The sequence below is a fragment of the Pelmatolapia mariae genome, linkage group LG2 (assembly GCF_036321145.2).
Source record: "Pelmatolapia mariae isolate MD_Pm_ZW linkage group LG2, Pm_UMD_F_2, whole genome shotgun sequence".
NCBI lineage: Eukaryota > Metazoa > Chordata > Actinopteri > Cichliformes > Cichlidae > Pelmatolapia > Pelmatolapia mariae.
This window is the reverse complement of record NC_086228.1, coordinates 16344339-16361737: the sequence shown is the minus strand read 5'-3', so window position 1 is coordinate 16361737 and position 17399 is coordinate 16344339. Positions and strand designations below refer to the sequence as shown.

General features: G+C 37.3%; 1 protein-coding gene across 5 annotated transcripts in view; it reads left to right on the top strand.

Moving 5' to 3' along the window:
* Positions 1–4353: 4353 nt before the first annotated feature.
* gria2b (glutamate receptor, ionotropic, AMPA 2b) overlaps positions 4354–17399 on the top strand; it is a 50171-nt gene continuing 37125 nt past the window's right edge. For all 5 annotated transcript variants that reach the window (XM_063493986.1, XM_063493976.1, XM_063494019.1 and 2 more), the window contains exons 1-2: positions 4354–4688; positions 4829–4969. In XM_063493986.1, coding sequence (XP_063350056.1) covers positions 4604–4688; positions 4829–4969 — 226 coding nt within the window. In that variant the 5' untranslated portion in view covers positions 4354–4603. The remainder of the gene's footprint in view (positions 4689–4828; positions 4970–17399) is intronic.

Genomic DNA, 17399 nt, shown 5'->3' with positions numbered 1-17399 from the left:
CATACACCTTAAGAGCTAAATAGTTCTCAAAAGTACATTGAGTTAGTTTTACCAGCTGTTCGCAATGATGGATTCACAAGGCAGAAACAGTTTTATTAGCATATGTAAAATTCTCATTCTACTCTTTTGCTTTTTTATGTAAAGATACCCCATGTAAACATTCTTACACAGCTTGTGGGGTGATTTGATTAAGAGTTCTGAGCTGTTGATTGTGTTCAAAATGTTACTCACACCCCTAAAAACTAATTAGATTACACTTCAGCATTGTGACAGTTAAATTATCTCACAGGCTGCCAATTCTGCACACTGGCAAATGTGCTCTAAACTAATCAAACTGGAATTGAAATTCTTACTAACAGCAGCAGCAAAAGGAATCCAGGCGTGGCAGAACCTTTAGACAAGGTCAAACAGGAGAACATATGTGTGCCTGTGGAATACAAGTAGTTGAGTATAGAATTAAATTGACCAATGAAGATACCATAAGAAAGCAAAGTTTTTGGTGTTTGGTGTATTTACATAAAATGAAGGAAGTGCAGGAATAAAAAAAAAATCCCAACAGGTTGAAAGGAAATAGTGGTGTCATACAATTTAATTCTATTGTAATTTGGGGTATAATTATTTTTGGTAACTAAGACAGCAAAATTCTGGCACCACAGTTTTGCAGGATTATGACCAGGCAGCAAACAGGATTTTGCTTTGATGCTCCTGGTTGACTGGAGTCTACCTGTCTTCCTTGTGCTCCTTGTGCCTGTGTAGTTACTCCAGCTAGCGTTAGGTCAGGTGAAGTTAATTGGTGATTCTAAATTGGCTTTAGGTGTGAGTGTGAGTGTGAATGGTTCTCTGTCTCTCTTTGTTAGCTTGTGATAGACTGGCAACCTTTCTAGCATGTACCCTTCCTCTCAACATTCAGTAGCTCCAGCTTGGATAGTATGAGATAGACAGATGTTTACAGATACGATGTTGAGGATGAAGAAAGATAAGGGTGTATTTCTTTCTGATGTCTGTATGAAAACTCCATCTTTGCATTTTACTTAAACACAAAGAGCTACCAACAGAGACCTGGTTGTCCCAAGCCAGTGCCTTTATAAAGGGCACAATGACAGGAGAATTAACTTAGAAATTACTTTTGTGCGTAAGGCAGCAGTGCTAAAACACTAAGATACTTTACTCTTTGTCAGCCATTTCAAAAGTGAGTGAAAATTGGAAATTAAAAACATACCATGGGAAATTAAGAATTACCTTCCTAAAATTAAACTGTAGCATACTATAAGTATCACAGACGTGCACACAGAGCTTTTTTATGTGTAATAATAGCTTATTACAGATATTTTGTGTTAAATTTCAGTCATAATTTCATCTAAAGCCTTGATAAACTGCAAATCTTTCGAACTGAATTGTACTTGTCTGCTCATGTGGGTAATTACACTCACTGGCTACTTTATTAGGTACACCTATTCAGCTACTCATTAAAGCAAATATCTAATAAGTCGTTCAGATGACAGCAACCCTGGATTTTGCCTCACAATCATCTCTAGGGTTTACAGAGAATGGTGTGAAAAGAGAAAATATTCAGGGTAAAAATGATTTGCTAATGCCAGAGGCCAAAGGAAAATGGCCAGATTGTGCCAAGCTGATGGAAAGGCAACAGTAACACAAATATCCACTCCATACAACCACGGTATGTATAAGAACATATCAGAATGCACAACAATGTTTGAACCTTAAAACAAATTGCAGACTTAACAAAACATAGACTTACCAAAATTAAATGCAGGAAAATATAAAAAAAAAAAAACCTCAGCACACTTAGGTGTCCTTAGTACCAGCTGAGCATTGTTTAAATACCAGAGCTTAAATGTCAATCCCTTTATGATCAGAGTGCACCCATCTTCTCATGGCTGCTTCAAGCAGGATAATGTGGCATGTCATAAAGCTCAGATCATCTCAAACTAGTTTCTTGTTAAAAATGACTGCACGCAAATGGGCAGTCACCAGATCTTGACACAACAGAGTACCTTTGGGATGTGGTAGAACAGGAGATTCACATCATGGATGTGAAACTGACAAATCTGCAGCAACTGCATGATGCTGTCATGTCAATATAAACCAAAATTTGTGAGGAATGTTTTCAATATCTTTGCCACAAAGAATTCTGGGGGGCAAAAACCAGCAATAGCACTACTGCTGTATATACTACTGTACTTAATAAAGTGGCCAGTCACTGTATGTTTTTTGCCCATTTGTACCTATCCTTGCCACCAGATTTAAGAAGTTACCTGCAATTTCCAAAAATATTGTTGTGATAATCAATTAGAATCATGGACAAAAAAACAAAACAAAACAAAAGATGGTTTTTCTTATAGTATCTTGGATCTTTACCACCCCTACGTGTTCTCATTCGCCTAAAGACTTCACACAACAGGAGACAGTATACATGTTATGTGCTGTCCATGGTGCTGAAATCTGCCAATTTGTTGCTTATAACTGCCACTGCCCTCAGCTCTAATTCACTCTCAGCCTCATTAGTTTGCTCCTAGACTGCTATCTTGCATTGCCAATGATTAATATACATCTGTCTGTGCAGGTTGAGATATGCATATCATAAAACCAGGTGACAGGATTGCTACTTATTTCCTGCTGGCTGCAAGGCAAGCTCTCCTCCATTTAACCCCATTCATAATGGCACCCAAGACCAGGAATATATTTGCATCAGATTTGTATGCAGAAGGTGGAGATAAGCACTAGATCAAAGTTAAAGAGGAGATTCATTTGATGGTTATTCCTGGAGGGCATGAGTGATGGCCTCCAGCTGATGCACTTGATGAGTTTTCTCAGTAAGAAATGTTGGCCTTGTACGTGCTGTAGATGAGGCTTGTTTTTTAAGTGACCAACTATATTCGAATGTCTCAATCCAAGCTGTCTAATATACATATGTGATATTTGTCAGTCAAAATAGTGACTGACAAATACAGTCAAAACAGTGTCCTGTAAATATGTATTAAAGGTCTATATTGGATAAACTACATGTAGACTTTTGTAACCCTTACTAATGCTAATATAAATCCTTTTGTGTAACTACATAAAGTACACTTGTATAGTCTTAAAATTTAAAATATATTGTCAGATCCATATTTCTCATGCCTTTTGGATATTGTCAGTGATTGCTGGAACTAGATGGAGCTAAGTACTACAGTGGTCTGGAGAGATATCTTTCTTCGCGATCACTTGAGCCACAAAGTGATTGTGGCTCAAGAGTTGGGAGTTCGCCTTGTAATCGGAAGGTTGCCGGTTCGAGCCCCGGCTTGGACAGTCTCGGTCGTTGTGTCTTTGGGCAAGACACTTCACCCGTTGCCTACTGGTGGTGGTCAGAGGGCCCGGTGGCGCCAGTGTCCGGCAGCCTCGCCTCTGTCAGTGCGCCCCAGGGTGGCTGTGGCTACAACGTAGCTTGCCATCACCAGTGTGTGTGTGTGTGAATGGGTGGATGACTGGATATGTAAAGCGCTTTGGGGTCCTTAGGGACTAGTAAAGCGCTATATAAATACAGGCCATTTACCAAAGTGAATACAGATTAACTGATTACCTAATCAACAGAAAAATCAATCAGTGGTTGTGGCTCATATTGACTCATATAGTTTTGGAGAAGGTTTAAAAGTTTAGATACTTGTTTTGAGTCCAGCAGTAGCCCTTTTCGAGATAACATCACAAATTTACATAGTTCTACCTTCTTTGTTTCCTTTTTCTTATTGTAAACTGAATATCTTAATGTTATGTTTATGTTTATATGCACTTGAGTTAAAGTGGTTATGAAAATAGCCGTAAAATGCCCAAAATGCACACTTTAAACATATATGTGTGTGGAGAAAGTAGATGTGATGATCTAAAGTAAAAAAAAAAAATATGAGTGTATGGAAATTGTACTAAAATCTACTTTTATACTGGAAGTCTGTTTGTTGGTTTATTGAAAGTTCATTTAACATAAACTTGGTGGCAACGATGCTGATTCCGGACAAAAAGTGGACAGACTTTAAAATGAATTGGGACACTAACAAAGGAAAGTTGAAACGTACATCAGGAAACGAAAATAAAGTGTCACTTATAACTCTCGAATGTTGTGAATAATATAGCATATTTGTAAATGTAACTTCTTATTGTTGCAATGTTAGGAAAAAGAGAAGATTACATTGTTTAGAAGAAGCGCTTTTTCAAAGTGTCGTGTGCTCTCTTGTCGCCAAGTGGCTCATTCTCGGCTTTTTCCGTCTCTGTTCGCCTTCTCATTAACATTCCTCACTTGTGGGTGTGATGCTGAGAAGATCTCCTGCTCGCCGAGCGGAGACGCGCAGTGTGCCTGTGCGTTAGAGGAGGTATCAGCTGGCGGCAGGAGGGGAGCGACGAGCGGAAGAAGAAACGGCAAACCTACGTTGCAGGCGACCATTCCTTCACTGCCGGTGTCCTTTCACTGCTAGTCACCTGCAGAAAACGGTCCTTTCCTATTTTTTTTTCTCCCCACGACTGAAGGTGTCCAATATGTCTGGGATCTAATATCTCCGGAGAAACAGAGGAATATCAGAATACCTTAGTGGATGTGGACAACTAAACTGTCGACATGGAAAAGATAGTGAATTTATTCGTTTCACTTCTCCTGGTTTTATGGGGATGCGCGCTTGGAGGCTCGCCCAGTGTTCAGATTGGTAAGCACCCATTAGTTCAACCGAAAAAGCCAGTTAGCTACAAACATTTTTGTGCGCAAAAACCTGTGAAATTGGTTCTAAATATGTTATATTAATCAAATATTTACCAGTGTAAAAAAAATTATTTGTATTTATTTCAGGGGGACTTTTTCCAAGGGGCGCGGATCAAGAATACAGCGCGTTTCGGATAGGAATGGTTCAGTTTGGCACCTCGGAATTCAGACTGACGCCTCACATTGACAATTTGGAAGTGGCAAACAGTTTCGCTGTTACCAATTGTTGTAAGTTAAACATATTTTAAGTGTTCTTTTATTGAAAGAAGCCTTCAATGTCATCTGTGATATAATCTCCACCGCTGTGCTGTTTACCATACGAGTTTGGATACACGTTATCAGCTCTTAGGATGGAATGATCTGAGCTGTCTAATCTATATTCTGTCAGCAAACACATCCAGACTGTGAGCTGGGTAGTTGAGGATGAACGAGGCTCGTGTAGGAAGGGGAAAGTTGGTTTCCACAGAAACAGTCGGTCACATCCATCCCATTTTCATTCCTTCAGATTTAGAGATCAAACAGACTCTACTGCAAGAATATCGATCCTAATATTTATTATGATCCTGCTTTCATGTAAACCAACTTATTTTTTCGAAAGTAACTGAAGATAAGGGGGTGGTAGAACTAGACTTAATTTCAGTATTCCCTGATCTGTTTCTTGTAACAAATGATATTTTAAGCAGCCACCTTCATTACTTTATATTTAATGTTCACTGAAAGGATAAACTATACTGAAGATAGACAGGTTAACTGGATCGGTATGCATTCGCAAAAGATGAAAGATTGGCATCTTTCATCTTTCAAGACGAAATCTGAGATGTAGGACTTGCTGAGACTGACGTTTTTTCATTGGTTACCGCTGTCACGTCTTTTCTGAGCCCAGAAAGAGCGGTGCTCAACCATTGTTTGTTCATATAGCCTTTGACTGCGCTTCAGGCATTGCCTAGCGACTAGGCGAAGCTTTAACATTCCTATTGAGAACTAATGATACCACGAGGCAGCGAAAACGTTAAAGGTTCTTGTGAAAAACATAGGACAATAGCTCTCGATGAAATTTGAATCACGACATTCGAATTGTCTGCCACATTTATCTCCAATACTTCTTCTTTTAGTAAACCGAGTTTTGTGATTAACATGCATTTACTGCTTTAAAAAAATCCATGGCCCTTTAAGGCTTTATTTCCTTGATAGGTTTGGAGGTCGCTATTTTAACAGCCACAGTTCATACATTTCATTAAGCGGTTGCCAAGCGACTGCTCCTCTCAACAGTCCCTTAAACATAAATCAAACGCTTCTGATTGGTGCGCGCATCGGCCCAATCGATTTCATTACCATATAAAAGCTTCCTGCTTAGAGATCCTCACTGCGCGTGACAGATCACAGTGAGAGTCATGTTGATGATTGAATTGTTTACAGCAGTCTATATAAACCACTGTTGTTTAGCTGACTTGGTTTAAATGCATCTCACACGTACAATTTTTTGTGCAAAGTATATCCTGTGTGTATGCTTTGTACCCACCCCCACCACACAGACACAAACACACACACACACACACACTTTACATACTTTACTCTTGAAGTTTGTCTATGGTGTGCCACATATATATTAATCTGAGCGATTAGATGGTACCAATCTTGTTTTGGAAAACTATATGCAAACTATATATCTACTTATAACAAAAACATGGAGTGACCCGCACCTGTTTACTTGTTTAACTTAGGCTAATGTGTGGGCAAATGAACTGATTCTCATTATTTTAAATGAAATAAACAGAACTTATTGCTGACTAGAAGGAAAACAATGGGCTGCAAGATTTGCACTGAGTTAATCTTTTAGTTAAGCACAGTATTTATTTATCCATGTAATTAATTTAACGGAGTTCCTGCATGATGTTTCGTCATCTCGTGCAGTTTCAGATGGCTGTAGAGACTATGACGTTGGTTCACATCCACCTTAATGACAGTGGCTTCAGTTCATTTACTGCTGGTCCAGGATTGAACTGGAAAAGTACTGAAAGATGCATAAAGTTAGCAGTGACCCTGAAGGGTGAACAAATAGTTACACAAAATAGCAAATAAATGGATAGATGTAGACTGTGTTATGCTGGACAAAGAAAGTCACACTGTATACTAAAATGGGGACACATTTATTCAGAGGTTTTGTGTCTCATACATAGTTGCATGCATCTGGTGATACCAGATTGTGTGTGTATAAACTCCATCATCTGACTTGAGTGGGAGTGAGAATGAGAAAAGGTAGGACTGGCTGGGGTAAGGCGTGGAGGGCGAGGGGGGTCACATTTAATCCAGTAGATGGCAGTCTGCCCCACAGTCCGCCTCCATCTGTAATTACAGCACATTAATGCCACCACCTTGTCTTTTGTTAAACTATACTTTATGAAACACATGCAGGGGAGAATAATGGGAGACACAACAAAGCCAAATCTCGATCCTGAAATCTAAAACATTGTAACAAAAGGTTTTTATAAGCTGTATGTTTAGTTCTGTGAATGCAATAATCACACTCTTCTAATCTGAAACCAGAAAGTACATTAGTCTTTAATAACGAGGGGAAAATGAAAGACAATATCCAGCTATATATAAATCGATCTTAGTGGACTACAGTATGTACCCTGAGAGACGGATTAGCTTTAAAATGTGTGTTCCTCAATGTGAAAGTAGATAATGTTATCAGCTACAAAAAGAGCGCTAAAATTTACTTGGCACACAATGTGTTTTTGCATTTTTCATATGAGATATATTCTAATGTTCACATATCATATTTGAGGTAATTGGCTACTGTATTGGTGGATAAAGTATCTTCTTTTATTTCCTTGCAAAATGTGGGACTCAATATATGGACTGGTATCTCTCACACTGTGGCTGTACTTCTGGGCACCAGCATACTTCATCAATGCAGTGTGTCAGAGACAGTGGGAGGGAGGATGATACATTCCTCCATCAATAACAGTTCATCTGGTCAGGCTGGCATCTGCTGCCAAGACCAGGGGAGTTGTTGTGACCATGTTATGTGTTTGTGTGTGTGTAGTCAGGTTGGTGTGCTGTCTACCCAAAGCAATAAATTTAAAAAAAAATGTTCAAACACTCTAGATTATAACCAGCTGTCTGTCCCCACGTGACAGACACACCCCGAAACTCTTCATCACTGTTAAAGAAATAATGAGGAAAGAAAAGGAAAAATGGTTGACTCATACCAGGACAAGTCAAAACAAAGATTCCAATTTCTGCTCATTTTTATCCATTCAGTAAAAAAAAAAAAAAGTTTCTCTAGTTTATTTATAATTATAGATCCATAATGTGATAAGTAATTGGGAACGTTACCATAAACGAGACCTGTGTAAATACGTATCTTTTGTTATTGTATTTTGTTTACGTAATTGCATCTTTTAAGTGTCTTAACTCTTGTGTCTACCTTTGATTACAGACATGGAACGAGTCAAAGCAACACTGACATTATGTATTTCCTTTATACCTTCATGAGATAACATTAGCACTCTGTCCCAGTCCCAAGAAAATATATATCCAATTTTTTTAGCTTCCATCTTGCCTTTGAAAAAACCCCACTGTTGTTATTATTTAACTTACATGAATCAAGTAATTTAAAGGGAGATTCATTAATGGCTGAACAGCTCACAGACATATATACTTTTAAGTGAGTTTTGAGTGGGTTAAAAGTGGCTGCATATTAGGGAGTCATAAACAAAACTCCATCTCAAGCAGCTACAGTTTGCAGCTTTGTCAATGATAGTGCAAAATATCACACCCTCTATGACAACTTTTTAGTTACTTGTACGTGAGACCTCACACCACATAATCTTTCTGGGGTTTTTTTCTCTCCTGCCTTCACAAGCAGTGCACTGGAGTACTGAAAGCCAGTTTGGTGCATAGCAAACAATTTATTCCAAATAACATAACTAATTAATACTAACAGGGCAAAGTTGTACAGGGACCAATTATAGTCCATTCACATATGCACTCTCAGTGAACTCTCTTACCCATAACATTATCCTTTGTCACACCTGTTTAAATAATCAATGCTACTTTTTGCTTCTCTCTTATTTCCCATGGGGCTGCTACAGTAGTGGCTCCACATATTTGATCTGGGGCAGATTTCATGCCAGATGCCCTTTCTGACTCAATCTTTCCATTTATCTGGGCTTGGGACTAGCAGTATACTAGTGACCCCTGAGGGTGGGTTTGTGCCTACTCCTGGTCACCTGGTCTTGATCTGGAGATTAACTAAGAAACTAAGGTTTATTAAGGAGTTCCACAGGTTCTGTGCTGGGACTAATAATACGTAGAGTATACATATTTCTGTTAGGGATTATTATTAGAAGAAATACCATACATGTTCATTGGTATGCTGATGACACTCACCTTTATGAAGCAGATGACATACACCAGTTAGTTAAAGACAAAGACCTGGATGGCTTCTAATTTCCTGCTTTTAAATTCAGATAAAACTGAGGTCATTGTACTTAGCCCAAAAAATATTAGAAAAAAATATTAGTAATGTGGCGACTAACTAGATGCTTACTTTGGATGACATTACCATAGCCCTGAGTAACACTGTGAGGAATCATTTTTGACTCATTTTGACAAAATATGTCCTTCAATGCACATATTAAAAAAATATGTTATACTGCCTTGCATTTGTGCAATATCTTTAAAGCTTGAGTATTGTAATTCATTATTATGAGGTTGTTCTAAAAGCTTTCTAAAAAGCCTTCAGCTCAGTGAGAGTACTAAGGGACTAGAAAGAGAGAGCATATTTCTCTCCTGTTAGACTCTATTCATTGGTTCTCTGTTAAATACAGAATTGATTTGCTTTATTTTTTCACTCATTATGGGTTTACACACCAGTTTGCACTCTGACTGTCTCATACATCTTTTGTCCTTTCTCTGTCTCATCACACCCAACTGGTCACGGCAGATGGCTGCCCCCTTTCCTGAGCCTGGTTCTGCTGGAGGATTTTTCCTGTTAAAAGGGAGTTTTACCTTCCCACTTTTGGCTTAGCGAGTTATCTGATTATTACTGTAGACTATTTACCTTACAATAAAAAGTATTGAAGTACTTACTTGTTGTGATTTGGAGCTATATAAATCAAATGTAATTGAGTTGAACACAGACTGAAAGCTCCTTGGCTTTATGAGGGTTCATATTGAGGTTGTATTATTTCTGACACAATTTTAGAGCTGCTCATTATACCCTAAACAGACAAAGAAGTCCTAGCTGTAAATTCATGTGCTGAAGCTGGAAAATATCAGTGTGAAATGAAAAATTTGGCATACTGGAAGACGTTGCAGCTCATTTGGTCTTTATCAATGTTTGTCAGACTCAGTGTAGAAATGCTATTATATCAGTAAGCCAACTGCTTAGTTGGTATCAGTTAGCTAGCCAGTAGTATTATTTTAACTGAAACATTTCTGCAAAGATTTGTCTCAGCAGTTTTTTTCATGATAATTTTCTTTCTTTTCACTTGAAGAGCCTTTTTTCATTGGCTTCAAAACGTATCTGAAGTTAAGAGCAGCAAAGTTACTAGCCACAAGACAGACACACATCAAATGTGAAAGTAGAAAAAAAAATTGTAAAAAAATGCTAAAACTATTTATAAATCCAGTAGTATTTAGCAGGTTAAAGACATTCATTTAAAGAATACTCCAAAAGTTGTGGCCCTAATAACTTGGAGTAGTTCCACTATTCCCATTACTAGGATAATCCAGCTTTTCTGGCTCAGCCTTCTGGTTTTATATTGTTAATGATAATCTTTATGTGTGTTTACTTAATTTCAGTTCAAATGCTTCCATTGTATATTCTTGTGCTTTTATTTCTGTTCCCTACCTCTTTTCAAGCAAACTGCTTTTCTAAGACCAATGGAAGAGTTTGAGGGCACTGACAGCCAGCTGGTGATTTTAACACTTCAAAGTTCTTGTTTGTCATGGTTGAATCATGTCATACTATAATTTCATGCATCTGAGTGCACACAGCATTTCTGGGACGAACATATTCAGGGACCTTGCTGAATGATCAAAAGCCTAAACCGGCCATACATGCACTGCGGTGAATTGGTTATAGCCAATTTATTGTTCACGCTTAATTAAGTGCATTCTCCTCCATTTCAGAGAGTGCAATGAAATATTAAATAGGCCTGGGAGCTGGCCGGTCAGAAAATGAGGCTAAAAACCCTCTGTGGATCTTAGCTTGCCCTGAATACAGCCCTCAACCAAGCCCTTATGACTGTGTTCTCAAAAAATACAAGCTTGAAATATTATATGTTACAGTGTAATTCAAAGTTCTTAGCTGGAAGTTTCCAAGTTATTTCATTGACTTTTATTATCATAACTCAGTCTTAAACTCCTGTGGTGTTTTGCATTTCACTCACTGCATCAGTGATAAGTCTTAAACAGTTTGCATTAATTTAACGAATAAATAAACATTTCCTGCATGTGTGGTAATAATAACTGGATTGATATGATTTGATGAATATGATTGCCACTCTCCTGTCTGAAAGCCTGTTAGAATCTAAGCAACTAAGTCATGTGAGCTGATGAAACAGTCATGAAATACTGTTATGAAACATCTGAGCTTGAAATGTTCCAGATCCATTCATTGAGTAATTTAATGCAAATGTATGCAATAACATTGACATTACCTTTTGCTATACAGTAGTAAATCATGTAAAGCAACATGATACAACACATTTTAACATGTATGAATGTCAAGAAGGAAAATAATTTCATGCACCTTGTCATTTGTGTGAAGTATTCTACTGAGAAGAAGACTGCAACTCCTGAGAATGGCTTCATTTTCATATACAGTGACTCCGCCTTCCACCACCCCTACTCACCTGTGCTATTTAAAACAGTTTTGACATTGTGTCTTTGTCAAGGGTTACACACTTTGAATTGGTGCCAGTGAATATTCAATGTGAAATATGTAATACTCTTAGTTTAAAAGGAAGCACAGTAAAGTTGTGAACTTCCACAGGCCTTGGCTTTTAACAACAGAGAAAGCATTAAAAAGCAAGATTTAGATTGCAGCTGCACTTCTTTCATGGGATTTGATGTCTTCATCACTATTGGGGATTTTCATGCAAATTTGACTATTTTTGACAAGCACCTCTGTTATGCACAAGGCTGTTCTGTTGTGCAGACATGACAAAAAGGCAAACTTAGTGCGCTGACACAACACTGGACCATATATTAATATTTGCTTAGAAGTATTTGTTTGTATGGATGAAAAATAATGTATTAAATGTAAGTAGGACACTAATATGGAATAAACTTTGATCATTTTGGAGGGACTTAGTCTACAGCCATTTTTCTTACTCTTTGTCTTTGATTAAATAAGTGCAGCTTAATGTAGAAAGTTTAGAAAGTAAGAAAAAAATGATACAAATATGAACCCTGGATATGTAATCTGAAACCACTTATAGGGAAAGAATATAAACTCTCATGGCTCTGTTTTATCAGATGTAATGTTTTACTCTGACTTCCTTTCAGATAGAAACCGTGAAATCAGAAAATATCAGATAATTTATTCAGCTGCCCCCCTTTTCTAGTGTTTCTCCTGCTGTTTTAAAACAGCAGGGTGGATTGTTGAGCTGCCAAAAATCCAAGGGCGGTTTTCTCATCCTGTATAATTTTGAAATATTTGGGCAGAATATGACTGCTAACATTATACTGTAAGTCTCCACACCAAACTCAGAAACTACCTGTACACAATCAACTTCACTCTTTTCCATTAACTTTATCTTCATGTTGTTGAAATCTGAGCTGAAAGTAGTGAACAGTCTGGAGTTTCTTCTTGCCTTATTATTATGCTCACTGTCTGTCTGCTGCCCAGGCATGTACATGGGCAAGAATATCTGGTAGTAGTGTGTCAAGCATATGTGGGTTTGTTTGCCCACTCTTTCATACACCTGTCACACACAATGTTGTCACTGGGCATGTGTTCATATCAAGCTTTTGTTGATGCAGCTTCTGGCTGAAATCCCATCTCTTCTCTCCATTCTAATCATGTTTCTTTATTATTTGTTTTCTTATCTGCTTCTAATGCCCATTAAATTGTTTTGACCTGCTACCCATTTGCTTCCTGCTGAATATTTGGCTGTCCTTGTGACCAATCTCTCATGGAATTTACCATTGTGAGTTTGTCCTTATCTTAACTGTGTAGTGTTGATGCTGCTGCACATGCTAAATTGAGCTAGAGCCACTATTGTCCTTGACTTCTGTAAGCATTTCCGAAGTGTCTAGAAACCAACCAGTTTCTAGAAACCAGTGATGTACTGTAAGTCCACATTTTTGTATACACTACTGCTCAAAAGTTTAGGGTCAATTAATTAATTATTTCCTTTTAATATTTTGTATTAGAAGAACTGAGGCTCATTTTCAACATCACTCCTGTGTTAAGTTAGCTTTGCATTAAAAGACTATCAGGTCAGGTTAGCATAGTTAAAAATCATTGTAACTAATAAAGACTGGCTAGTTTAGTATCGATATGTTTTGGGATTTGACAATAGTTGCTGTTGATGTCCCTCAGTAATTTTATAATTTTATAACTAATGATGAGCTTTCAAAAAGCAACAGAACAGTCAAAGTTTTTATACAACAGTGTATACTACTCCTTTCACAAACCAGCACTATGGGTAATATTAAATGAAACAAACAGATGAGAACCTGTGAGGCATCTGCTTGTTAAACTTGATACTTACTTGTTGGAGTCCCACTTCTCTTTTTATCTCAGTAAAAGACAGATTTTGAAGAGAGTTTTCATACACACCATTGTATATATATTATTTTACATTTATTTATTTTTGTTATTTTTTTTCTCCATACGTACCACAATAACCATGGTTTTTTGGAGCCAGACAACTATGTTATAGTTACTTGAAATGGTCCACTGCTCACCTACATAGATATTCCACTAAAAATGATTAATCATTTATGAAAAATCTGTCCATTAATAATGCTTTTTTGGGCAATATTACTGATCAGTGTAATTTTATATTTAAAAAAAACACGTGCTTTACTTAAAATAAAGGAACTTTTAATGTGACCCACTGTCTCTGTATGTTTTCATTGATAGCTGAGCCAGTAGGCCAGGCAATAAATGTCAACATATTTTGCTGGCAGCTGTAACTTTAAAGTCTCTGCCAGACAATCTTTTGTTAGGTTTAGTATGAAAAATAACAATCATATCATTTAACATATAAGGAAACTAGCCAAAACACGTACGTTATTGACAGTCATTGGTAAAACGTATTTTATTTTAGAGAGTCCATGTAACTGTAACTAATTTAATTTGTTATGGTGTAAGCAGGGAAATGCTATCGACACATGAGAAGAATTTGCATGTCATTTAACCTGCAGCTCTTGTAACAACTGTTCTAATCTTACTTTTTGGAGGAAAAAAAACCCAACCCAAACCTTTGCAAGCCGATTTTTGTACAGTCAATAATTTATCCTTTTAATCTTCGTAAAGCAGTGGGGTAATAGACCAAAACTGCACCTATTAAAACATAAACATAGCAGGGCAATAGGTGAAGATTCATACTCCCACACACCTCTGCATAAAGAGAGAATTTGACATACACTGCACAGTCACTTTGGCCTTACAAAACTTCTGATCAGGAAACATATGAAGTTCCTTTAATGGAGACAAACATCATCGCAGAGCAAATCAGCAGGGGGCGACTGCACTGGTGCATGGCTGAAAACCAAGTAAAATCGTCTTGTGATAGTTCACTCAACAGCCCAAACACTTATACATGTTAAAGATAAACAGTTTTCAGCAAGCAAGTGCTATGCTTAGAAATAAATATAATAAACCAACATATTCATATGTTCTATGTGAAACATAGGCTAATATTTATAAGTTAAATGCAAATCTATATAGCAAAAAATAAAACACAGAAATATTGGCTTTAGCAGTGTAGGCAGGCTGAGTTTCACAATTTCAACCCTTTGGTGCGCAAAAAAAATTCTACACAACTGTAGAAAAAGTGAACGACAAGCCAACAGCTGCTGAGATGCTTTGGCTACCGTCCAGATGAAACCTTTTGTTTAAGCAGGCAGATCATCAGGGAGCAAGTTGTTACAAGAGTACAATACCGCTGTCTGTAAAACAGACAGCAGTTAACAGCAGTGCTGACAATATAAAGAACTCTTTCAAAGGGATCAAAGCTGTAAATGAAGTGGACAAAGTGATCTCTGGTTGAGAGACAGGGCTGGAAAAAAAGGCATATGTGCTTTTTCAGCAGGAAACAGAGAATTAATTCCTCTTCTTCATGTGACTAATTTACGCAATTAAATAAATTTCAGTCAGTTACATTAATCAGTGCAATTGATGTAAATAGTATAGTAAATTACTTGCTAAGTTTGAGTACTTATCTATCCTTCCTAATAGCTTACAGAGAAAGTATGAAATGCTAAGATCACAAAAAACAGACCCAGATTCCCTCCTGCCGCCCCACCACTCTTATCTACCTTTACCCTGAGTCATCATGCCCTTTTTTAAAGGACACAGCCAGCCTAAAGAAAGTCTGTCCTACATTTACATTACATTTAGATTTTGCTCACTGACACATAACGGTGGAACAATAGAGAGAACAGAGACATCTTTAAATTTGCTGCTCTCTGGCTTATCAAACTCTTAAGACATTCTCATCCTATTGTGTCATTTGCATTCATCATTTTTTTTATTTCTTTATCTTTCCTGTCATTTTGGTTGTATTTTGTTCTTCTAGTCCACACACAAAATGCCCACAAATACACAATCAGATTTAAAAAGTTTGACAAAAACACCCATTAAGAGTAGACAAGGCAACCAGATCAAATCTTAATCCCACAATGATTGGAAGCACAGGTTCTCCTCTATGCATGTTGATGAGTATCCCTCTTAAGCAGTAAACATTATTTGTTGAAATAATGAAAATATTCAGTTAAATGACTTTCACATAGACTGTAATTAGATTTGAAGATTCTTGTAGAAATATAACAGCCACTTGAAGTTCACCTGCGAAAGACTAGCTCCTTTTTAAATATGTGTTCTTTGTTTTGCTTTGTGTCATGTTCTTTCAGTAAGTTGAACGTTGTTAAATTAGGTCTCAGTCACAGTCACACAACCTTTGCTCACTAGGGAAAGATGTGCATTATAGGTTGCTGGCAGTTGTCAGGCGAAATCGGTCACAGAGAGGGTGCTGCACCAAAAACCTCAGTGTGATTGGCTTGGTCACTTGCAGATTTCCACAGTCCCTCATAGTTTACATGGAAAATGCTGATTTGTCTGCAAACACTCGCCAACTAACCATCGAGCAGAAGCACATACTGGAAACTGAGAATGCTCGCTTTCAAGTTAAAGTTACTATACCTTTACCTTGCCACAGAAACCAGCATGTTTCAAAAGGTGCATGTATTACTTTGAAGGTTTCTTGTTACATTTCACTCCTCACAATTTCATGACAGCTCAGAGAGTAGTTTGTGACAACAAGACAAGGTTGTGTTTTCCATACAAATTTTGGGAAACCGTGGCAATTCCAAGGAGGTTTTTAGTGCAGTATTGTATATGTCTTTGCTACCAATTTTACTTAGTGATAGCAAGTATCCTCCAGCAATCACTTGCCTTTGGGGAATACACATTTTTAGTGCCTAAACAGTCATAGACCAGTTTCTAGGCATGCATGAGTGGGGCTCTATAATCAGTTTCACAGCAACTGCCAACAACCACTTGTAACAGGTTGTTGAAAACTCATCTTCCCCCAGCTGTTCTCTAGGCTTGTGTTACCGGGGCTTTAGGTTAGTTTTAAGATAGTTTTGTTAAAGTTTTGAAATGTCCAACTTAACTACTCTCTTAAAAACTGGTTGTCTATATTGTTTGCCTGGTAAAACATTCTTTATTATCTGGAGCCTTAGTTGAATAGATGATGTAAATAAAGCCATCTTAAATATAATTTTACGTTTCTTCAAAGTTGTATAGAATTTAAAAAATCTAGTCAGCCCACTTTTCAGAGATACAGTGGTAACAATATGCTCTTCATCAACTGTGATCAATTCTCGATGGCAAAGTGAGATAATCCATAATCATTTTGGATACCCAGCATCTGACTCATGACAAATTTTGCCTTCTGCCATGGTGATACAGTAGTTCCTCTCTCTCACACAGCTAGTTCTCATAATAAAACACCAAGGGAAAGGGGTGGTGTTAATATTAATGCTGTTGTCACTGCAGTATATAAGCTTTTATAATGGTAGGAGAATTTTTTTCTTTATTTTTCAGATTATAGATATAGGAGGGGACATCTTGATAGAGATCCAAGGATAAAGCCTTGGTTGCATCTTTTGAGGATAAGAATCTGGGCTCTGTGGATACGATCTGCTAATCTAGGTCTTTTGTGACACTGGTGCAGAGATAAAGTGCTTGCGTTAAAAATAAATTATTAAAACAAGGAAGGATAAGTAAATACAACATAATTCTCATTGACTTAAGGCAGTATTTTTTTCCCCCCTGAAGTCAGTTTTCTGTGCTGCATGGTTCCATTGATCCCCTATCTGACATGATTATATTTTATATATTATAGTGTTTTAGTGTTGGAGACGTAAAATAACAAACACAGTTTCCATACTATATTCAACAAAG